Source organism: Mustelus asterias, chromosome 9, assembly GCF_964213995.1.
Source record: "Mustelus asterias chromosome 9, sMusAst1.hap1.1, whole genome shotgun sequence".
Taxonomy (NCBI): Eukaryota; Metazoa; Chordata; class Chondrichthyes; order Carcharhiniformes; family Triakidae; genus Mustelus; species Mustelus asterias.
In genome coordinates, this window is record NC_135809.1 from 38,270,841 (window position 1) to 38,296,816 (window position 25,976).

Genomic DNA, 25,976 nt, shown 5'->3' on the forward strand with positions numbered 1-25,976 from the left:
CTTTCCTTGTATTCTACACTTGCTTCGTGCATTCCCAGCCTCCTAGTTTTGACAAATGCTTCCTTTTTCTCTTTGACGAGGCTCACAATATCTCTTGTTATCCAAGGTTCCCAAAACTTGCCATACTCATCCTTCATCCTTACAGGAATGTGCCGGTCCTGAATCCCTATCAACTTACACTTGAAAGCCTCCCACATGCCAGATGAGGCTGTTCAAAACTCGTGGAAATAGTAGAATAAACAAATAATATTCACAAAGAATTGTTTATTGTATTTTTGTTGTGCATTTACTTTCTCCAAGGGCTTCCATTCAATTGATGTGCAGCCAGTGTACATCTACAAATATAATTCTGCAGGTGTTCACAAGATTCCCACAGAACTTCCACAATTCTTTCATCCTGCAGCAGTCTAAGTTTCCTAATCTTTTCAACTCTGTGAGAATGGCTTTAGGGGTTGCTGCAAAAAGAGATCCTACTTCAAACTTAACAGATGACAGCTGTGAAAACCATGACAATGATGCTGAACAGCACCACTTCATTATGAGGTGTGTGACTACTCAAGCCATTGGGCATGCTGAGAATGTGCTTCAGGTGCTTAGGTAGTTCTGGAGGCATCCTTCAGCCAAGGCCTCCAAATGTTTATGGTGTGCTGCCTGCTGTGCTCAGTTTGGACCAGCAAAAGGAACAAGAAGCAGAGCATGGATCATTTGGAGACATTTCCAAGTAAGAAGAGGAAAACAAGATAACTGAGGAGAAAAGTGATGAAGGCAATGGAGCACTAACTGCTCACATGGCTGCCCAGAATGCCAAGGATACCTTTATTAAAGCACAACTCACTTAGGTTGCATAAGGGAAGCAATTACAGAACAATATGCAATAGCTACTCCTTTCATATCCTCCCCCAGCAATGCCATTGATGCAGAGCAATCCTGCAGACATATTCTTGCACATCAATTAATGTCTACTCATCCATTATCAAACAAGGGAAAAGATGACATGCCACCCAGAAACCAAGAATGGGCAAGAGTGGAAAATGATACAAATTAATAATACTTATTTAATTCAACTGAAGAACAGAAATTTCACAACTGAACATTTTCTCATACACCCTTATGCAGATTTACTATTCCTCTTCCCACCAATTTGACATGGTGCAGAAGTGGAGGTAGACTGCTCAGATCCTAGCTCGGACTGCTGAGATCTCTTAGTCAATGACCTCTGGATTTTGGAGCCCATGGGGCCCCACTGTAGGCTGGTCCACTTGCACTTGTGCAGGGGCACACCCTGCCAACAGGACACATGGTAGCATGTCAGATATTGGCTAAGGGGATGTGGGTGGTGGGGGGTGTTGTGAAAAAGAATGGGTCAATTAATAAATCTGGAATTGAAAGCAAGTGTCAGTAATGCTCACTATGAAGCTACACAGATGCTGCCAGACCTGCTGAGCTTTTCCAGCATTTAAGAGGCGGCATGGTGGCACAGTGGTTAGCACTGCTGCCTCACAGCACCAGGGACCCAGGTTCATTTCCGGCCTTGGGTGACTGTGTGGAGTTTGCATGTTCTCCTCGTGTCTGCGTGGGGGTTTCTTCCGGTTTCCTCCCACACTCCAAAGATGTGTATTTGTGGATTGGCCATGCTAAATTGTTCCTTAGTGTCCTTGTTGCCCCTTCTAGCATGGTGCCCAGATACGGACGTAATATTCCAGCTGAGACTTTGCCAGGTTTACAAATATTTAGCCTAACATCATTTTATACCTTTATTAATAAAACCATTTTTTATTTTAAAAAATAGTTTAATTTATATAGCACCTTTCACAACTTCAGGAGATCTCAAAGCACTTTACAACTAATTAAGTACTTCTTTGAGTTGTGAGTCAGTGTTGTAATGTAGAAAATATTTGATAAATATTTGAGGCAAAAATTGCCAGTGGAACTGCAGCATTTGGTTCTAGACTTAAATTTAATCATGTTGTTGTGAAATGTAAAATTCCATATACAGATCATAAGACGAATGAAGAGGTGTTTGCAATTGAAGAGCAAAAAGTACTTTAAAACATGACATTTAGAAAAGAAAATGTCAGTATATCGGCCATATGATCAGAACAGAAAAGCTATAGCAATTTGGAAGGCAAAGTGGCAGGCAGAAAAAAACAGGGGTTAACCTAGGCTAGTTGAATGACAGAGTGGTTGCAGATGAGTTACAGGGGATGTGAGGATGGTGCAAGACAGACACACGTGATATACCACAACAGCATAGCTCCTGGTTGTAACAGCATGGCGTTGTGAAATGTCTCTTATTTTTAAATTGTCTTTAAAGTCATACTTTAAATTTTTGTAAATTTCAGTTACTGAAAGAAAAATGACAGATGAAATAAGATAAAGGAAAGTGAAATACTATTCTGAAGGATTATATAAATGTTATGTAACTCAAATAGTTATGGAAGCTGTAGGACAGAGGATGAACACTATGTTTATCATTATGGCTATGGAATATAGATAAGGCCAAAGTCAGAAAGCAGTTCATAACAATCATACTTGTTATTCCAAATTAGTCTTTCAAGAAAAGTGAGAAGAACGATGGTTTTTAACTTCTGGATAGTAGACTTCAAAGGGATGAGGAAAAATCTACCAATGAACGAGCATACACTATCAGATGGGGATTGTAGATAGTGTAAAGAAAGAAATTAAAAGATTAGCTATATGCACCACCAGTGCTGTTACAACTAAGTGTTAACATTTTTTAACACCAACATTTCTATCAAATGCTCACAAGAGAGTTTTATATCAAACAGTTAATGCTTGAAAAGGACAAAATTTTAATAAATTTTATAAATAGAAAGATAAGACATTTGATCTGTTCCTTTTATTTCCTCTTTCAGTAACCTATGTCCCTTATTTCCTCAGTGCTGTGACCAAGAGATCAAAGTCACCATCAACACAGGCTGCCAACAGAACACAATCTCCACCAGTTGTTTAAACAGAATAGGGTAAGATATCAGTTAGCCGGTGAACTGCTCTCATTTAAATTAGGGAAGGATTTTTAGAGACAAGCAATCTGAAGATCTGTGCCCTGATAGAGCTGGTGCTGTTTATTTCATAAGGCAGTAGATGCCAATAAAGCCATTTTAACCAATTGCTATCAGCTAATGAAAATGCTTGTTAGCTAATTGAAATGCTTGTACTAGAACCTTTATTAATAATTAATCTAGTAATCGTTATGTTATAGACTGCATTGCAAGCTTGCTGGACTTTTCTGACTTGTATATACCTATCATGTTTTAGATTGCTGACTATGCTTCAATGAAAGATGTTCTGAAGCAAGATGATGAAGTAGGAAACCAGTTGCCAATCTTTTACTTAATACTAGATTTACTTATATAAAGCAATAATACATGTCTGTCTCCTCCCTCACCAATGCCACATGTCTCAGAACTCCTCCTTATATATCTTCTCTGAGGCAGTCTCTTGGAATCAGTTTGATGGGTTCTGGATGGCTGATAAGTCCAATATGCGATGTGCAGATTCTGCCACATGTGGGGTAGGTGTTGTTTGAAGGGTTGGGTAGATGGATTGTTTGGAGGTTTATGCACTTCATCTGTCTTTGTCTCTGCATGTTCATGACAAAGTCTCTCAATCTGTTCAGTGCTTGCCTAAATGAGCCTTCTCCATTTTGATTGTCTGCAAACCACGGACTCCCATGAGTCAGCAGCGATCCTTGATTTCTTCAAGGATGCTTTAAGGACATCCCTGAAGCATTTCTGCTGTCCTTCTCGGAGGTTCCTGCCATGATTGAATTCAGAGTAGAGCAGTTGCTTCAGGAATCTGATGTCAGGCAATCAAATAACATGTCCTGCCCGGGGGAGCTGGTTTTGAGTAATGAGCACAAGTTGATTTGGGAGAGGATGCTGTTCTTGAACCACTTCTCTTCCCACAGATATGGAGAATCTTGCGATGGTCTTATTGTCCAATCTTGTGAAGGCATTGCCGGTAATAATTCTCTAATGCTTCAGAGGTGCCCAAGTCTCCAAAGCGTACTGGAGCATGGGGATCACTGCTGTCAAGTAAATCAGGACCTTAGTCACGGGTTTGAGATCCTGGTCCTCAAAGACTCTTTTCCACATTATGGCGCTTAGCACATTGGAAGCAATGATCGTTTTATATCTGCTTTCATCGAGTGGCGGCTCCCAAGATACGGAAAATGGTCCACATTCTTCATATGCCTCTAGCTACTTAATCAATGCCCTTCACCCATGTATTCTTAACCATAATAATACAAATAATATACCATTAACAGATTCCCCTCTTTTCTTTAAATTGAAACACATTACACACAAGAAATATTTCAAAACAAATTGCAGGAAAAATAAATAAATGATTTTCCATATTTAGTACACAACATCTTGATACAAGATGTCCCCCCTATCATTCTTTATTTAGAGGCCCCCAAAGTTTGACTTTGAATGTTAAGTTCACCTTTAATCAAATTTTTAACAAATTGCTCACATTCCACAGAACCTCCCCATAGAAAATCATCAACCTGCATAATAAAAATGCCTCTCCACAAGCTGCCCCAGGCCTTCTTAATTGCTGCTCGTTGTAGCTGTACTTTGTATCCTTGATACAAGATGGTCTTCACAAATGACGATTCATGTCCTTGACTTATAATGCAGGATTATAAAGAAACAATTGGGAGCTGATGTCCACAAAGCTGTGTGTCCAGCAGAGAGATATATAATTGATTAAAGTACTTGATTGTACCGAAATGAAGCACAATAAAAATGCCCGAGTTTCCCTTTGTGGTACCAGTAGAACATTGCTGGACCTGCTTTCTGTTGAGTACAGTCTACTTTCAGTAAGACAGACTTAACTGACAATACCATACCTTCAATGTGTTATTCAGTCCATTCATTTGTTTAATTTCCACAGCTTCCTTTCTACATTGCTTGCCTCTTTATATATTTTCAAAAACACTTCTCTCTGGATTTTTTTTCTCTGCAAAAATGTGTTTTTTATATTAATGGACCTACATTCCCACAAATATGTGGCCAGCAAAACTAAGAACATTTTCAGGGTTACTTTTCGCCACTGTGGGATGTCCACTATAACATACTGATCTCTAAGTTTCTCTTCAAATCCCCAAGCCTTTAGTGTCATGTTAGCCTTATGTCCCATCTGCAAGGGCATTTTTGGTACATATCCAGCTATGTGATAAGGCAGACTGTCCCCTATCTGGTACTTAAGAGGAGACACCAAATTCCTTCCAACTCTTTGTTTTGCCTCTCTTATTAACTTATCTTCTATTGGCATCTACCATAACTTTGCAATCATAAGGGCTTCTACATCTACTAGTGCTCCTAGATTGTTTGGTAGTTCTTCTTCCATTTCATAATTTAGGGCATCTACTTGCTGTTCTATGTCTTCCTGAACTGCTTGTACAGGATCTCTCCCTCCCAAGATCAGAGATTCTGTTGTCTATATGTGGTCATTTCCTAGTGCAAGAATCACTCTCAGGTGCAAGAGTCACTCTCAAATCCCAAGCACGCTCACACTGCATTATCTTGCTTTCCACTGTTTCACCCCATCTTGCCAGTTCATAGATCTTGCCTTTTGCCCATCATCTTGGGCACTTAGCCATTATTTGAACTTGTACCTTTTCTCTCCCGACCATAGTCACATCCCTGCATTGATTGGACCTCTCTAGTATATATGTCATCTGAGTACCCACTCTAGCTGTTGTCATTCAGATATTACAGCTCTGTTCTATGCATCAGTATCATTCTGCCAATTGTTATGGCAGGGCTGATGGCAACCACCGAGCTGCCTCAAATCCCATATGGGAAACTTGAAACAGCTGTCAAAATGCTTTTTTTCCAATTTGTATCATATGAGGAAAGGCTGTGATACCCAGAAATGATGTCTCCGACTGTATGTGATGATTTTATTGTGAAGTAAATGTTCATTAAGAAATTAAAAGAATTACATTTAACAAAAAAATTCCTTCACACAGTAAACAATACTTTAAGACAGTTCAAAAAGATCTTAGCTTAACTACCTTCAGAACTAACCTTCCTCTTTTCTGTTCAGCAACTCCTTATAGACTTTTAACCATTCGGTACCTTTGTTTTTTCTCGGGATGTTCTCTGAGGCTAACAGCAGCTGGTTCTTCAGTTGTGGTGTTTTGCATTGCTTTTTGGGAGTTCTGATCAGTTAATCCTGCTGTCTGGTGGGAGATCTAAGCAGCTAACCCTCACATAGGTTTCAGTATCTCCTTAAATGTTATTTCCCATTGATTTCTCCATTATCTCACAGTCTCTTTCAAGATGGTGCCGGAGTGTGGGGACTTCTTGCCAGCTGTCCCCAGCATACCCTCTAATTCTATCTTTTACTCTCATTCTATGCTTTTAAAACTCTACTCTAACTCTTATAAACTCTCTAACAATGCTACTGTAGCACTGCATTCTCCACCATCTCCTTTCCTTCTCCATGAATGGTATGCTTTGTCTATATAGCACAAGAAACAATACTTTTCACTGTATATCAACACGTGACAATAATAAATCAAATCAAATTAAATGCTTTCTCCCGGAATTGATTAAATTCATTTTTTAAATTTTAGCTCTTGAGATTTAAAAGTAAACTCACTCTACTTTAATTCCTTACACTTTTTTTTACAACATGTATATATTCGCTTTTGAACCAAAACAACCCATTTACATCCACTGCTGTCATTGCCTTATGAAGTCCCTCTTGTCTCATTACCATATCAAAACCACTTCTTATTGTTGCTCTGATGAAGGGTCATCCAAACTTGAAATGTTAGATCTATTCTCTCTCCATAGATGCTGTCAGATCTACTGCGAATTGCCAACATTTTCTGTTTTGGTTTCTTATTGTTAGCTTAGATTTTCACAGTCACACTGGGCCCGATTTTACCATTTTGATTCTAAGTGCTGAATCTGGGCCTAATTCAGATCCGATTTGGAAAACTGTTCTCAGGCGCCCCCATACGCACTCAGCCTGAAAAACAAATCGCGAGTCTGAATTGCGCTGTGGACGGGGCTTAGCACGCTCGAAATGCTGCAGCTCCAATCGGAGCTTTGAACTGCGCATGCGCAGTGAAAAAAACATTTGACCAACGCACCCCTGTCACATCGCTCCCGGGCCGCAAAAAGCGGATAAAGCAGCCCAAAAGCAAAAAGCGGGAGATGGCCCCCACAGACATTGGTCCACCCCCACAACATAACTGTCCCCCTTATCCACCCACTACCTAGACCAATCGCGACCCCCTGTCCCCTTTCTCCCCCACCGATCGCCCGCAGTGTGGCAGCGGTCCCCCCCTGCCCCCCCCCTCCCCATCAGAGATCCATCTGGCCTCCCTCCCCCCCCACCAGAGAACGATCGCCCCCCGCCCCCTCTCCCCATCGCCAGAGAATGATCTGGCCTCCCTCTTCCCCCCACGCCCTCACCAGAGAATGATCGGGCTTCTCTCCTCCCCCACCACCCTCACCAGAAATATATCTGACCTGCCTCCTCCTCCCTCCCCCCCACCAGAGAATGATCTGGCCCGCCTCCCTCCCCCTCCCCACCACCGATCTGAGTCAGCGAGCTGTTGGAAGCTCTAAACTTACCTCTTCAGAAGCTGGAGCGCCTGAAACAGACCTTTGCCGAGCAGGTCTGTTTCGCGCAGAATCTGGACGTGCAAATGCAATGGTAAAGGGGTAAATGTTGGTAAAGTTGGGCGGGCAGCCCATTAATTCAATTTAAATGCGTGCAAATGCATTTAAATCACCGCTGCGCCCATTTCGGGTGCGGTTTGGACCGCAGCCATTTTCGAGCCTTGGTAATGTGGGCATCCGCCCAGGCGCAGATTGTGCTAATTGCTTCACGCCTGACTTTACCAAGTTTTCGCGTCCGAAAACAGGCGCGATGCAATGGTAAAATCGGGCCCACTGTCTCTCACTCCAGCTGCCATACTCACAAACTTCCAATAATTTGCCTTCCAATACGTAAGAGATATGACATTGACAATGATATTACCAATTGAAAAATATTACAATTTCTTTGTTTCTTTACACCCCCCCACTTTTGTTTGGAAAATGAACCATCAAATTCAATAAGAAGGTTTCATTTTCTCAACCTTTTCATGTTAATTGCTGCTTATCTTTAGATTACATACTATTACGTTATACGATGCATGCATTAACATGATAATATACCCATGGCTTCAGTAAAAATAGAGTCCATCTCAGTCTCTTTTCACTTAGTTTCTTTTCAATTCAGTAAGGCCGGCTAAACCTGGTGTTTAACAGTTTTCCAGATATTGGCAACAAAATGAATACTTTTTCCCCAGTTACAAAGCTAAGAGTCTTTGCCTTCTTATCCACTTCTGTCTTCATCACCTGCTGTGATATTTTTAAATGCTCTCACTAATCCACATGCTCTGTTCAATCTCTCCCTGAACTTTGATATCTCCATTGTCTCACCCAGTTTCTTTCGAAGTGTCTTCTCCCAGAATTTATTACATTCGTTTCTTTACTTTTTAAATCCTAAGAGCTAAAGAAAAGTAAACTCACCCTACCTTAACTTCCTGACACCTTTCATTACAAGGTGGAGGCAGTGGCGTAGTGATATTGTCACTGGACTAGTAATTCAGAGGCTCAGAGCATTGCTCAGGGGACCCGGGTTCAAATTCCACCATCTTCCATGGTAGAATTCAATAAAAATCTGGAATTAAAATTCTAATGATGACCATTGTTGATTGTTGTAAAAACCCATCTCTATCACTAATGCCCTTTAGGAAAGGAAATCTGCCATTCTTGCCCAGCCTACATGTGACTCCAGCCACACAGTAATATGGTTGACTCTTAAAATGCCACTCAAGCCACTCAGTTCATGGGCAACTAGGAATGGACAATAAAGCGACACCCACTTCCCATTAATGAATTGATAAAAAGTTCAAATTTACTCCTGTTATTGCTTTGTGTGAGTATCTGTCCTTCTTGGCTCCTTACTATATAAAATCCAATTATTTTCGTTAGCTTTGAGTCTCACAGTCACCCTTACTGCAATTATCTAGCATTGCTCTGGTAACCCAGGTTCAAATCCCACCATGGAAGATGGTGGAATTTGAATTCAGTAAAAATCTGGAATATTCACAACAGTTTACCTCCCAGTACATAAGAAAAATTACAATGTTATTACCAAAAAAATACAATTTCTTTATTTTCTTGACACGATTGCCGTTCTGTCCCTTATCCAATACATTTTGTTTCTCATCATTGTCAAACATGAGTATGTGAGCGATAGGGTGCCTCATTGTTTTCTGTTAATTGCTCAGACCCTGAAAATTTGTAATCAATGCCAATTAACTGAGATAAATGGATCTTAATAGCTTGATCATCATGTTGGAGAAGCACTGTCTTACCATCCCCATCTCCTTACCACAACCTTTCCACTCTTTCTGACTCTCTCTTTTATAACCCCAGGATTAAAATTTTAAAATGGATGGTCTTTTGCGATGCCTTAGACCTATCCAAATTTTCTCTGAGACTTTTGCCTCAATGAATGCCTTTCTTCCTGCAGGTAAGCATTCAAGTGTGCAGTAAAAATGAAAGCAATTGCTGTCTGTTCTAGGGCTGGGGGCTATCACACAGCACAGAAGGTATTTTGGATTCCTCCCATAAGTAAATTGATAAGGACTGTAGCCTCCAAGGACCGTAGCCCCCAATCATTTGAAACGATTTTTTGCATGAACTGCCCATGCCAGGACAGTTGTTAACTTGCAGTTTAGTTGATGGGCTATATTATCTCATCAATTACCCCTTGATCCCTTTCAGAGTCCATTGCTATTTAGCCGACGCTCCCAATCTGGTCCCTATCTATTTTGCCATTACTTTATCTACAATCATCCTTGTCCTTACCATGTATCACTGCAGAAAGACTGAATTTGGTTGCCATATCTATATAATATAAAATGAAAAATTTTTTTGTCTTGTAACTTTATAGCTATAATTACTTCTTCATTAAAGTCTTGTACCAGTGGTACTTACCAATGGATTGTGGCAGCATTCTCCGATACTTTTTACATATGTCACATTTTTCAATAATCTCTTCAATGTGACTGGTATACTTATCATTAACCACATCTGCGTCCTTTAGTGGGATTTTTAGTCTGTGACAAGGGTGAGCAGATTGTCGTTGTAACGTTAAGACAATTTCCTGTTTTTCCTCAAATTCTGATCACCTGAAACTATTGACATTTCTTTAACATTAGGAAAGCTATATTTAGTTAAAAGGATGCAATTATGTCTTGATTGGGTGAGCTGTAGATCTACTGATTTTCCAAATATAATTGTTTTATCATGTTCCATGTTCAACTTCATTTGTGCCTTTTCATGGAAGGCTTGCTTAGCAACAGGGATATCTCACTAGAGACTACAACTGTACAAAGGGAGTGGCTTACTCCAGCTATTTTACATGGAAACACCACTCTTTTCAGTTATCTCAAATGTGTTGTCATCCCCGAACATTAAATAAGTAGTGCTTCCATACTCTCTGACTTTACTTCAGTCCTTACTACTGAGTGAATCTAAATAACATTTTAACTGATTTGTTCCAAATACTGTTGAGATGTAACCACTATCTATCACAACAAAATGAATCAGCGACTAATACATTTATTAACTGACTAAAGTCTCTTGTGACTAGTGCAATTTCCTCAGGTCGATCATTATCATTGTCGTCAACCATGGAATTCTCTGTGTCATGCAACACTGTGTCTTTTTGCTGTTCCACTTTGGGCAGTTCATCGATGGCATTATGATACTTTGAGTCACATCTGAAGAACTTGTTAAAAGTTCCTGGGCATTACTGGGGTATTATTATTTGTCTATTAATGCTACTCCAATTCTGTCATCTGCTCAAACTGCTAAAATTTGTCTTCATCCTCATTCCTTTTGTGTGTCACTCTTCTGTTGTAATGACACCTGCGCTCCATATCTGAACGATCTCGAAACGCCACAATCATCGAGTCCTCCACCCTTTGAAACACGGCAGAATTTCCCATTTGCGCCATCGAGGCAGCTAGAAATAACTGCTTCTCCAGGAATTTTTTTAAAGCAGCAGACATTTGATCTAAAAAGATATATTTTTTGAATGCCAGTTATGACCAGCAGCCGATCCACAGGCAATGTTTTAGTATAATCAACAATTTAAATGTGAACACTGAATAAGGAATCTCCAAACTGAATTTCTGAAATCTTTTTATACAGCCTGTTGAAGTTCACGGTATATTGCTCAATGGAATGACAGTCCATCTTTCAAAACCTATCAAAGTCTGACCATGCCTTGTAGGCATCTAATAGATTATTTTCCTTGTAAATTTTATCCATAAGGCTAGAAGATCCACATTTTCATCAGTATCCTACTGACAGGCATAGAATTATTCAAAGGGTCAAGTTTATGTGAAACTCTCTTCCCCAGAGAGCAATAGAGGCAGGGACATTGAATATTTTTAAGGCAGAGGTAGATAGATTCTTGACTAACAAGGGTATCGAAGGATTTTGGAGATAGACAGGAAAATGGTGTTGAGGCCACAGTCAGGTTAGCCATGATCTTATCAAATGGCGACGCAGGCTCCAGAGGCCAAATGTTTCTGATTTTCCCCTTGCCAGGAACAGACAATGCTGAGGCCATACCTTGTTTTGTCTTTGGCAAGGATGTAATTTGTATACACATATCCACTTCGTTTGTCCACTGGTCAAAAGATTCAGATTGAAAGAACATTGGGGGGTGATAATATCCTGACAGTTTACATGTGCTTCCAACCATGCTTCACAATAGTAATTCAGATTACAATCTTCACAGAATCACAGATTCTTTTACAGAACCTGTATCCCTGCACATTCATCCCTTTCAGATAACAAACAATCCAATTCCTCTTGATTGCCTCAATTGAACCTGTCTCCAACACACTCCCAGGCATTGTATTCCTGATACTAACCAGTCTCTGCATAAATATATTTTTTCATGTTGCCGTTGCTTCTTTTGCCAATTGCCTCAAATCTGTGCCCTCTTAGTCTTGATTCTTCCATCAATGGAAACAGTTTTCCCTATCTACTTTGTCTAGACCTCTCAGGATTTTGCTCAACTTTCACTTCTGCTATACAAATAGTCCCAACTTCTCTAATCTATCTGTGTAACTGAAGTCTGTATGAAAAACAATCTTTGTAACTATCCTCTGCTATCTTGTGAATTCATTTTGAAACCAGGTGGTGAAGTAGGAAACCAAATGCCAATCTTTTACTTATTCCCACAGAAGGCAATATTACATGCTTGCCTCCTCTCTAATCAACTTGCAGAAGTTTATCTTTACATGCTCTTTTTGAAACCAATAAAATAAATATACTAATTAATATAACAGCCCTGAAAGAGGCACAACAATTAGTGTTGGTTTTGGAACATCAATCTTTCGTCTAACAAACATGTTAACCAATTGCACCACAGGGACAAGTCTCTCTTTGTGTGCTCACAGTACTTAATGAATCAATACTCTTCACCCTTTGTATCCTTAACCATGATAATAGTATTAATAGAAGGTAACAGAAGAAGGGAAAAAAAACTTGCCATAACTAATGTTAAAATGTGACTGTTGAGCTCAATCTATCCCTAAGGAAGCTTAATTCACAAAACAACAAGATTTGAAAATGCAGATTAATACTGCCAATGGTTTGAACCAGTATGGCGTTGACAATGAAAGGTAACTGAACATTCCAGTGATCTGGAGATGCCAGCGTTGGACTCGGGTGGGCACACTCACCTGATGAAGGAGCAGCGCTCCGAAAGCTCGTGATTCCAAATAAACCTGTTGGACTTTAACCTGGTGTTGAGACTTCTTACTGAACATTCCAGTGATTGTTTTATAGATATTATTTCTGCAAGTATTAATTTAAATGCAGCATAGTCATTGCCAGGTTAGGCAAATGGCTTTACTCTTGGGTGAGATGAGGTAGCGGAATACCAGTTTGACTAAAAGACGACAATACAACAAAACTGATTTGAGATAAACAAAACAGGAAACTGCAGAGAAGGGAAGCCCTGCCCTAGGCTAATGGCCAACATGCAGATGTTCAGTTTCTTTTAGGCAACTGTCATCCAGTAAGGTCCTTCTGAGTAAGATAGTCACCAATTGAATCATAGCTTTCACTAGCAGACAGAACTTATAATAATTGATGTAAGGATTCAGATCATTGATGTATATAACACATGGGGTTTCAAATTTCATGTGGTCAGTTGTGTTAGATTTGCATCAATAGAAATCAGTTGCGCTTGCCAACAATCTAGAGAGTTGTTTGCAATAGAATTTCCCATATCAGCTCATTGCCACGTCCATTGAAGTCGTCATTGACGTACATTTCATGTAAAATGGGGGTGATGTGTGATGTGCTGGGATGCTTTGAAATTAGAGTACAATTGTTAATAAGCCAGTGCTGGCTGAAAAATGTGGCAGCAGCTGGTCAGGAGGAACATGCTTGGTTCAGTGAGTGGACTGTCAGCCAATTTGTCAGTCAGTTTGTCTCCTGACTGTCACTTTACAAGAATGTTGATAGACGGATGAACCAGAAACAGGCAAGAAAGGCAGCAGGATGTGATGCACAGGGGGTAATGCTGCAATTGTTTTGGGTTGTTCATGATGCTGACAAAATGGTATTTATGGTCAATACGCCCATGGGAATCATACTGACTTTCCTGCCTTCTATTGCATATTTTTGCCTGATTTTCCACTTTTCAGCTCATTAATTATGCATCAGTGAGGAGTTTGTCAAATCTCATGGCCGTCCGGGCAGTGATTCCTCTGCCCTATCGCTAACTCCTGGGGTCAAGGTGCTAGTGCGTTCACTCACTGAAGGCCAGGTGTGTGAAGATATATATTCCAACACCAACCAAACATAACAAACCCTCTACTCATGCATCAGTGAGGCTTCCTTGGTGATTCTCCTCCAGATTGCCCAGGAAAGATCAGAGGTCCTCCTTCCAAAGGATGAAGCAGGAGGTCCATCCACCTGAGCACACAGACTTGGGAGGAGGTCACCAGGCAGGTCAACACCAGTGACAAGCAAATTAATGATCTGATGCACTTTGCCGATGTAGTGAACCTTCTCCGCACTGCAAGCTCATGCTCTCATAAGGGCATTAGGCAGCCTAAAGGTTAGATTCCACAGAAATGTCACACTATCAACAGGTAGAACATGAGCAGTAAATGTCTGCCATCTCACATGTGATCCTGCACAAATGGCATTTTCATCCCTTAATCAGGAAGGTTCAGCACACAGCAAGCATGCATCTTTCTGAATTGTTCTTTGATTCCTACTGCATAGTCAATCCATCTGCCTTTATGCAGGACAAGGTTGCCTATAATCAGCGGGAGCCAAATCCAGAGGGGATACCCGAGAGCTGAGGGCACTCTCATCCCATAAACAGCAGGCTGCAGAGCTGGCTGACAAATCATTCCTGCATGAAAGAGCCCCTTAGTGTCAGGGGGACTAGCTAAGGTAAATATATGGGGATAGGGCCTGGGTGGGATTGTGGTCGGTGCAGACTCGATGGGCCGAATAGCCTCCTTCTGCACTGTAGGATTCTATTATTCTATGATTCTTCACAAAGATGAGATTGAACTCCCTTAACCCCTAACAAGCCTATGAGGATCCATACAGTAGACATTGGCCACACATGGACATGACTGTGAGTGATCCATAATGTAGGAGCCTGCCTAGACAATCACTAATTACCTATTTTCTCTATACCAGCCACCAGCAAGGAAAGGTGGCAGAAAAGCTCCATCAAGAGCCTCAGCCCCAGCCGCCAGACTACCTCCAATGAGGATACTGAGGAACCAAAAGATAAAGATTCTTCACTGCGTTCAGCTGCACCCTACAGCATCACAGACATATACACCTTGGTGGGTTCTAGTTTTAAGAGGAGGCTCGAGTTCATAATTCAATGATCACTTCACAGGCAGGTGTCAATGCTGAGGAACTAACAGCTGAGGTCACTGACATTCAGGGACGGCTGGAGTCCAAGCCCTTACAGAGTCCAGGTTTGTGGATGAGCCTCTGGAATTGGCCTGAAGAGAAATATTGGAGATGCAGAGACAAGCAGGGGAATATTAGACAGAATTGCCAGAGGCATTCAGCAGATTCAAATGGAGGCTGAGGAGTCCGTCCATGTTCTGTCTCATGTTGTAGCTCTGAGATACAAGCGCATCAAAGTCTCCAATGGGATGGGTGCAGCCACTTTGGACACCCAGAACATGCAGTTCCTGCCGGATTTGCTCTTTGTTAGGAGAGTTCAATCTCGCTTTTCATCACTCTAGTCATGGGTGCATTCCAGCAATGGCTAGGTGAGAAGGGGTGGGTGACAAGGAGTCATGGAGGGTCCTCAAGCACCTATTGGAAGGAGGAATGCCAGCCAAACACCCAAGGGCATCCACCCAGGACTCACCAAGGGTGTCCTGCCATTCCAAATCACCTCTGCCCATGACTTGATCAACTCCAGGTCAGGCAGAGGTGGGTACACCTGCCCTGGAGCAAGAGACTCTTAGCAAGCCGGGACCATCCCGGCCTCTGGCCTCCAAAGGGTGCCTGCTAAAGTCATCTCAGCCAACAAGGCATAGTGGTCAGCAGACTGCCTCCAACTCTGCTGTGGATTTCGGGCTACACCTACACGTAGTGGTAGAGTTAGGAAAATTAGAAAACAAGGAGAATTAGAGAAGTTTGGAATGCACAGTGGTGGCACTGCTATTTGTTCACTATATATAACCTTCGTCATTGTAAATATATTTCACATTTCATTTATCTCTCTCCAAGCCTCAGTTATTGATAATTCGATGCAAGGTCCCACGTTCATTCAAGGGTATGACGCTGAGCGATGGAAGCTGGTTTCATTCTGTGACATTTGAAATGTCTGCTGGATGGGAATGAGTGTGTGTGATGTCAGAGACGTATGCTCATCCTGATGGTGCTGTCTACTTATCTGTGTGGATCTTACTTTGTTCCTTAACAGCAGCCTATTATTGCTTTACAGAATTCCTCTGTGAAGTCACAAAGCGTCAAGTGATACGGAATTCATTGCATGATTGAGCACTCATTGTCTTAGGGTTCATAGGAAGGCCTTTGCGAAATGGGCAATGTCAAGGATTATAATGCTATATATACATCTGCTGAGTGCTCATCAGTATCTATGAAGAGGAGAAGTTATCGTTGACTGCTGTGTCAAAAGTGACTAGGCCATGCCTCTCCTAGATGCCAAGGCAATGCAGGATGTAAACTTTGCAGGCTGCCAATGAATGCAGGGTGCTGAGTATTTGTCAATAGCGACATGATGATCTCGCTGAACCACTCTCAATGAGGACAATGCTAACGTAACTCACAGCTTCGCATCCATGCTGACATGTAACAAATCATTACGTCCTGATGTCCAATGGCGTCTTAGGGCTTGGTATCAAGATGCGGCTTTGTATTAATCATGTATGAGAGCTGGCATTTGGAGAGGTGGTGATGTCCAGATGGAGCTTTATCTTGAGATGGTCAAGTGCTAACCATTGACAAATGTTTTTCCTCCTAGAGCTGCCTTGCTAAGCTTCTGTCACACTGGTATGAGTGCATCTATGTAGCGTTTCAGCCACTTGAAGATTGCTATGGCCACTGATCTGTTGGCGCCTTGGTTGAAAAGACTGCACCATGTGTAGTTGTTTAAGGTTGTGTGCTCGTGGAATGCTTATCCCAATCCACAGCAGCCACATGGTCCCTAGGCTACTGCATATATCAAGGATGATCCCATTGTTAGGGTTGAAGGTGACTTATGCTTTCTCTGTTTTGAGATTGATGACCTATTGTGATATGTTGAAGATAACAATGAATGTGTTGTTGTCTCCCCTGCACCAAAGTGTGAAGAGAACTGCACTTGTTAACAACTTGTCTTCATCGTATTTCTCCTAGAATCTTGTAGTTATGAGGTTATCATAGGTCCGTCTGCCGCACCGTGCCCATGCATTGGCCTCGTGGCTTATCTGAATCCTCACCCTCTTCAGATTCATCCCCCTCAATGTCCTCCTCATCCGAAGAGATGTGTAACTCCTCCATGTCTCTCTGTGGCACGATATCCACTTTTTGCAGCATTAGGTTGTGGAGCACACAACAAACATCAGTGATGCAGGACACCCTTTGTGGTGAGTACTGGAAAGCTCTGTCTGATCAGTCCAAACATCTGAAATGCATGGCTATGAGGCCAATTGTCGGCTGTATGAAGAACCTTGTAGTTGAATGTGCAGCATGGTATCTCTCCTCAGGATAACGAATGGGGGTTAGTAGCCATGTCTTAAGGGGTCCCACTAATCACCGAGGAGCCAACTCTCCCAAGCGCTGAGCTCCCTCAAATATCTCTGGCACTTGGGAGAGACTCAAAATGTATGAGTTGTCTGAGCTCCCTGGGTACCTGGCATAAATATGCACGATCTGCTTTGTGATCACAAATCAGAAAGTGAAATCCTTTTCTATTAATGAGTTTCACAGGCTGCCACCAGGGAGCTCGCAAGGTCACGTGTGCAGCCGATTGTGCGGATACTTACAGAAAGCCTGAAGTTGCAGCAAATCTCACAGCTCTGGCAGCCTGGCTTGCTTCATCCATGTGTAACTGCACGTAATGGTGAACTATCAAAAAGGGCATTGGTCACCTCCCTTATGCATTTGTGGGTTGTCGATTGTGAGATTCCACAAAGGGCCCCAGTGGATCTGCAAGCAAAAAAGTTCAGTGGAACTGGCATTGGATGCCCTCCAAGTCTGTGAAGTACGTTCCTCATGGAGAATTTGGCAAATAATAGCTACCATATCCCTAGACAAGCGAAGGTGCCTGTGGCATTATATTCTGCTCATCTGACCCATGATTGCGTCAAACATCTTTGTGGATTTGGCTCCTCCTCACCAGCATCTGGGTCTTCCTCGAGCCCAGCTGGCTCATGTTCCTCAGGGGAACAGCCTATCCTGAACTGTGCCAATTAGCAATGGTCCTTCTTCTTCTCATTCAAATCAGTGCCTGTGGCCCGCATTCTCTACTGCTCCTCGTTTCTGTGAACAGAAACAACTCAGCAATCAGTGGACGTCCCCGTTGAATTGTCTTCCTCCATATACAAGACAGCAATGCATTCTCCAGTCCTTGACTTTCCCTGAGTCTACACATCACATACCAAGGCCACCTCTTGCAGGATGATATCATCCTGGTGGATGACAGGTGGCTGATCTTTCCCTTCAGATGTTACTGCACATTCACAAGTGTCTTAATTTGGGCCAAAAGACCCAACTTCAAGGAGCCACAGTCAACCTTGTGTTGGCTGTCCTTGACATCAACTATAAATATCCAGTCCTTGCACTTATGCCCTTACTGCAAACATAAGAACATAAGAGCTAGGGGTAGACAACTCAGCCCTCGAGCTTGCTTCGTCATGGCCGATTTTGTCTTGGTCTCAACTCCACTTTCCTGTTTGTTCTCCATAACCCTTCAACCAATTACTAATTCAAAATCTGTCTATCTCCTCCTTAAACTTACTCAATGTCCCGGCATCCACCACACTCTGAGGAAGTGAATTCCACAGATTCATAACCCTTTGGAAGAAGTAATTTCTCCTCATCTCTGTTTTAAATCTGATACCCCTTATCCTAAAACTATCACCTCTCATTCTAGATTGTCCTACAAAAGGAAATATCCTCTCTAGGTCTACTCTGTCAATCCCCTTCAGCATCTTTTATACTTCAATTAGATCTCCCCTCATTCTTCTGACCTCCAAAGAGTATAGGCCTAAACTGCCCAACCTCTCTTGATATAAGAAACCCCTCACCTCTGGAATCAATCTAGTGAACATAAGAACATAAGAGCTATGAGCAGGGGTAGACAATTCAGCCCTCCTATGTCCTTCCTTCCCTCCCATCCTTTCCTCAAGTAAGGGGACCAAAACTGCACAATTCTCCAAGTGCGGTCTTATATTGTTGCAGCAACACTTCCCTATTTTTATATATTTTTGTACTTTATTCCTTTAGGAACAAATGCCAAAATTCCATTTGCCTTCCTCATTACCTGCATGCTAGTTTTCTGCGATTCATGCAAGAGGACACCCAGGTCCCTCTGCACCCAAGCTCTCTAAAGTTTCTCTCCATTTAGATAATCAGTTGCCTTTCTATTTTTCTGACCAAAATGGATAACCTCACACTTATTCACATTAAACTCCAGCAGCCAAATTTTGGCTCACACACCTAACCTATCCATATCTATTTGTAAATTGCTTATTTCTTTATCACAACTTACTATTCCACCTATTTTAGTATCATCTGCAAATTTGGCTATAGTACCTTCTATCCCTGCATCCAAGTCATTAATATAGATTATAAATAGTTGGGGCCTGAAGACCGAACCCTGTGCACCCCACTAGTTACATCTCACCAACCAGAAAAAGACCCATTTATTCCAACTCTCTGCTTTCTGTTGGTTAGCTGGTCCTCTATCCAAGCTAATAAATTATCCCTAACCCCACGCGATCCTACCTTGTGTATTAATCTTTTGTGCAGCACCTTAGCAAAGGCCTTCTGGAAATCCAGATATACTACATCTACAGGATCCCCATTATCCACTTTGTTTGACATACCTTCAAAGAACTCTAGCAAATTAGTCAAACATGATTATCCTTCATAAAATTATGCTGACTCTAGGACGGATTGCGTTTTGTCTTTCCAAATGTCCTGTTATTACTTCCTTAATAATGGATTCTAACAATTTCCCAATGACAGGACTTGGGGGAGGACTTACTCAGTTAATGGTAGGGCGTTGGGGAGAGTTACAGAACAAAGAGATCTCGGGGTACATGTTCATAGCTCCTTGAAAGTGGATTCACAGGTGGACAGAGTGGTGAAGAAGGCAATTGGCATGCTTGGTTTCATCGGTCAGAACATTGAATACAGGAGTTGGGACGTCTTGTTGAAGTTGTACAAGACATTGGTAAGGCCACACTTGGAATACTGTGTGCAATTCTGGTCACCCTATTATAGAAAGGATATTATTAAACTAGAAAGAGTGCAGAAAAGATTTACTAGGATACTACTGGGACTTGATGGATTGAGGTGTAAGGAGAGGCTGAATAGGCTGGGACTTTTTTCTCTGGAGCATAGGAGGCTGAGGGGTCACCTTATAGAGGTCTATAAAATAATGAGGGGCATAGACAAGGCAGATAGTCAATATCTTTTCCCAAAGGTAGGGGAGTCTAAAACTAGAGGGCGTAGGTTTAAGGTGAGAGGGGAGAGATACAAAAGTGTCCAGAGGGGCAGTTTTTTCACACCGAGGGTGCCAGAGGTAGTAGTAGAGGCGGATACAATTTTATCTTTTAAAAAGCATTTAGATAGTTATATGGGTACGATGGGTATAGTGGTATATGGGCCAAATGCGGGCAACTGGGATTAGTTTAGGGGTTTAAAAAAAGGGCGGCATGGACAAGTTGGGCTGAAGGGCCTGTTTCCATGCTGTGAACCTCTATGACTCTATGACTATGACTCAATGACAGATGTTAAACTAACTTGGTCCATAGTTTTCTACTTTCTGCCTCCCTTCCTTTTTTGAAAAAGTGTATTATATTAGAGTTTTTCTGATCCACTGGAACTTTTCCCGCATTCAGGAAATTTTGGAATATTATAACCAATTGATCCGCTATCTCCACTGCCACTGCCTTTAAGACCCTATGATGTTGGCCATCAGGCCCTGGGGACTTGTCTGCCTTCAATCCCAATAGTTGCTCAGCACTTTTTGTCTATTGATGATGATTGTTCCAAGTTCCTTCCTTTCCATTACCTCTGCATTACCTGTTATTATTGGGACGGTATTAATGTCCTCCACCATGAAAACTGAGGCAATATACTGATTTTATTTATTTACCGTTTCTATGTTTCCCACTATTAACACTCCAGTTTCATCCTCCAAGGGTGCAACATTCTCTTTAGCTACTCTCTTCACTTTTATAGACTTATATAAGCTTTTGCCATGCTTTTGTATATTTTGTGCTAATTTTTTTAAATAAGTTACCTTTACTCATAACCCTTAAAAGTTTCTGAATCTTTCAGCCTGTAACTGGCCCTTGCAACTGGCCCATGCAAGCATAGTGCTTTGAATGCCACAGCCAATGCACGGGGGCCATGGAGACTTGTAGGGCCCGTGCTGTCTCCGCAGTAGATACGGCCATTGATTCTTGTAGCCTGCAGCCATTCAGACATGCCCCTGTAAGGATCAAATGTGAATCAAGACTATAGGAACTGCAGTACCTAAAGTTAAAGTCCACCCAAAGATTTAAACTTATTCAAAACCCATCCATTTAAGAGTTAAAATTAGGCCCAGAATCTCACCATCCTTTTCAGTAAAGCTGCCAAAAAGGTTTGCTTTACCACAGGATTGCAGACCAATGCTGCAAAAGGTTCAATGACCTAACCATGACAAGCAATGTACCACGCCCACTACTCACTCTTTTTGACCTAGGGCATTCCGGGTATCTGAAAGTAACAGCTATACTACAATCCCTCCCAATGCACTCTGGCTAAAGTGGGCGGTGGGGGACGGGGGTGCAGTGGCAATGGCAGAGGCACTAGCTAAATTAGTATAATTACTCATTTCCCCAAATTAATTTATTTAAATGCGCAACCCATTCTTCCAATTTCATATGGTGATGCCACCACATCTTTTATTCGGCATATCCATGCCATTTGTCATACATTCCTCAAATGCTAACCTTCACCCAACTTGCTGCATCTTCTTGCCAGAGGAAATGGTGCCGACTACCCTATGAGAATCAGGTAATGGATCACATGGCAAGGCAACTCACTTTTCTCATGTGAAACAAGGGTATAGTGCCCGATTAGTGAAGAACTAAATAATGTTTTCAAAGATGTGGGAGGCCTGAATCACAGGGCTTGAAAGAGCCAGCGGAGTGAAAAGTGGTTGTTAATGTGTTGAGGCTGAATAGCAGGCTGCCCATGGCTTTGGAAGTGTGGACATAGAACCTGCCTGAAAAGAAGGATTCTCAAGGAACATCATATCTATTTGGAGACACTGAGGTTAGTTTCTGGAGACGTGCAACAACTGACAAGTTTGGCTCTTAGGCCTGTATCATTTAATTGCAGTAAAGTTAGGAAATCTTTTGTTCCCGACATCACTGGGATGTGTTGCAGCTTCATTGAAATTGGCAATATATGAATTTGGCCTATTCCCATTTTGCAGCTGAAACGATGCTGCAAAAATGGTCCTTTTCGTTCTGTTGTGACTTTGCTATAAAAATGATCTGGCTGGTATGAACTTGCTGTATTAATTCTTTGAAAACATGTCTTTCACAAGTCCAACCAGCAGTAAATTTGTTTACATTTAATGATTCCACATTTACGCATTTTTTTAGGATTTAAAATCTGAAGAAGAGGCCCAGCATTTCAAATACATTAGTGCAGTTTAGAGACTGATGTTCAAATGTTAACAGCCCATTAATAGGGCATCGTTGTCACTGTAAAATGTAAATTGGCTGTATAGTGAATGTGGCTACAAGAAGATATGATGGAACATATCCTGTAGTTATTTCTTTTGATATCATTTCTTGCGATTCATAAACGAATGTATTTTGACCTATGACCAATTTCTTCAGTTTAAAGGAATTGCCGACAGCAGAAAGTGAAGACTGTGGAGATAACAGATTCACACGTAATTCAAACACAACGGAACGGGTGGAGAAATTAGAAATCATGTTGGGGAAAGAAAAAGTAGAGTGTTCAGCTCTGGTAGTAGGTAAGAATCTCACTCTATCTTTTCAATGAACTGTGGAAGATTTTAAAATTTGAAATAATCCTATTTACTCCAGTTGAGGGAAGAAGCTTGTGGCCTGTTCTGGTAACAAGTGACTATATTTTCCAGTTGAATTATGTTGGAGCAAATTATTGCCTTAAGTAATGAAAATTCAGGTTAGCTGTTAAGGGATTCCGGAGTATAACTCTAGATCTCTGGATTTGACCATTCGAATGCATTCCTGGCCAGTCACCCTCATTCTGTCTCGTATAAACTTAAGACCACTCAAAATTCTGTTGCCCATGGTCTAACTCGCACCAAATCTCCTTTTACCCATCAGCCTGTGCTTGCACTCATGGACATCCCCCTGGTCAAGCAACATCTTGATTTTAAAATCCTCATTCTTGTCAGCTCCTCCATGATCTCACCCCTCCCTATTTCTATGATCCCCACCAGCCCCACAGTTCTCCAAACATATCTCCACTCCTCTAATCCTAGCCTCATGAGCACCTCTGATTTTAATTGCTCTACTATTGGTGGTTGTGCTTGCAGCTGCTTGGGCCCTAAGCTCTGGAATTTCATGCCTAAAACTCCTCACCACTCTCTAATTGCTTTCCTCCTTTGAGCCTCCCCATTTACTACCTTTCTCATCTAGCTCTGGGCAGAATTTTCTGCTCCCGTCGCATCGGCCAGGTTTGGCAACAGGAGCGGAAAATATCACGAGAATTCCAAAATCACATTTTATGTCAACATAAACGTATAATGTGATTGTCCCTTCCCCCATCAATGATGGGGCATGTTTCCCAATGTTGAGCATCATTATAACAAACTAACATAAGATTATGAATTATCCCCCCAGTCGAAAAATGCATCCATGGTGGCGTGCCAGGGACCTTTAAAAATGGAGCTCCAATCCTTGTGTTTCTAAGTTGCTGGTGGGGCAGGCAAACCAGAGGCTGCCCTGCCAGTGATATGTCGTTGTACCCAATCCTTCTAATGCTGCACTATATGGCAGAGAAAGCCACCATTGCCATTGGTGGCTTCAACATTGCTGGAATAACGAGTAAAGAAACAAATTTGGAGCAAAGGGAAATCCTTCCATTGGCAGTACAATTCCAGGTCTGAACCCTTCACAGTCCTGGAGTTGACAAGTACTACAAGCCATTAAATTAAGCATTATTACTGGCTATGACAACATTCTCCCCGAGTTCCTAAAACACCTTGGCCCACTCCTGGTTGGCTCAATTCTTTACAGGGGTCATTTGCAAGGGAAGACTGGCAACATCCTGATGTCATTGGCCTCCAAAAAACAGGCAAGGACCTAAAATTACCATCACAAAACTAGCAATTATCCCTAGTATCTGTATGCTTCATGGTAGTAGAATGTCTAATCTACAACAGATCAAGCCAGAAGTGGGAAACATCCTGAGTGTGGACCAAGCAGATTTTCAGCAAGGAAGAAGCACATGTGATAAGGTCCTTGCATTAACCACTATTAATTGAAAATTACTTTATAAGAAATCTGAAAACTGGGGCCATTTTCGTTGACCTTCCTGCAGCGTACAATACAGTCCAGCACATTGGCCTGTTCATCAAATTATCAAGTGCATTTGGATGACAAGACTAGTGCCTGGGGAAATAGACAAATCAGTTACCCCAGGGGTCTGCCTTAGCCACAATGTTGTTCAACCTGTACATCAGTTACCTACACCTATCCTACTCCCAGAGGTTTATCTGTGCAGATGATATCTGTTGCAACATACAGACTCAGATTTTCCCTGAGCCCAGACTTAACTGCTACTCATCCAGGTTGCTTTTGCAAATGTCAGTCAGAACTGGCGTTTTAAAGGCTGCACTCTAATTTTGCCAGTGGACTCTCCAATGGATGTGCAAATGCATGACCAAAGCAGTGGAAATAGCTCTGCAACGCATTGGCAGATACAACTCACCTCACATTCACACAAATGTAACTCAAGTTTAGGGATCATCTTAATCCCAAAGGATTTAGGAAAGTTGGTGATGTGTAGATAAATTCAAATGAGAATTTGAGAAATAAATGTGAAAGTGTTGGTTGCAGCATCTTTCTGTAATTTTAGCATCCTCCAATAATATTTATCTTTGCAGTTGTTAAAGAATAAGATCCAAACTAGTTCCAAGCTACAGTATATATTTATAGATTAATTTAAGTCAGGCCTAAAGCCTTTTTTGAAATGAAATTCTCTATCTTGATGAGAGTGGGTGAGTGTAATGTAAATACCTCCAGGTCTGATGATATGAAATGAAGTTTATATTCAAAAGGGACAACTGACTCTTAGTAAATGGTCTCTTGTCAGGTCAAAATTGGTTTAATTAATTTCTCAGTTTGATACTTTAAGGAAATGACACTGTTGCTATGCAATTCAGCAGGGCTGACAGAAATGGGTTGTGCTAGCATCATCTAGCTTTTGATGGCAAAAACAACAAAAATGTAAACATGGAGAACTGGCCAAAAATAAAAATAATGCATGAAGCAAAACTGTTAATTGAAAATGAACAAAATACCTGCAATGGAAATATTTTTTAAGAAGCCTACTTGAGCAAACAATATCAAAGAACAAAGAATAAAGAAAATTACAGCACAGGAACAGCACCAATCATGCTGCCCGACTTAACTAAAACCCCCTACCCTTACGGGGACCATATCCCTCTATTCCCATCCTATTCACGTATTTGTCCAGACACCCCTTAAAAGTCACTACTGTATCCGCTTACACTACCTCCCCCAGCAACGAGTTCCAGGCACCCACCACCCTCTGTGTAAATAATCTGCCTCATACATCTCCTTTAAAGCTTGCCCCTTGCACCTTAAACCTGTGCCGCCTAGTAATTGCACCCTGGGAAAAAGCTTCTGACTACCCACTCTGTCCATGCCTCCCATAATCTTGTAGACTTCTATCAGGTCGCCCTCAACCTCCGTCGTTCCAGTAAGAACAAACCAAGTTTCTCCAACCTCTCTTCATAACTGATGCCCTCCATACCAGGCAACATCCTGGTAAATCTTTTCTGCACCCTCTCCAAAGCTTCCACATCCTTCTGGTAGTATGGCGACCAGAATTGAACACTCTATTCCAAGTGCAGCCTAACTAAACTCCATC

General features: G+C 41.7%; 1 protein-coding gene across 1 annotated transcript in view; it reads left to right on the top strand.

Moving 5' to 3' along the window:
- The window catches only part of nrip2 (nuclear receptor interacting protein 2), a 56,339-nt gene that overhangs the window by 22,850 nt on the left and 7,513 nt on the right, over positions 1 to 25,976 (top strand). Inside the window, exons 3-4 of the mRNA XM_078220012.1 lie at positions 2,902 to 2,984; positions 22,706 to 22,845. Coding sequence (XP_078076138.1) covers positions 2,902 to 2,984; positions 22,706 to 22,845 — 223 coding nt within the window. The remainder of the gene's footprint in view (positions 1 to 2,901; positions 2,985 to 22,705; positions 22,846 to 25,976) is intronic.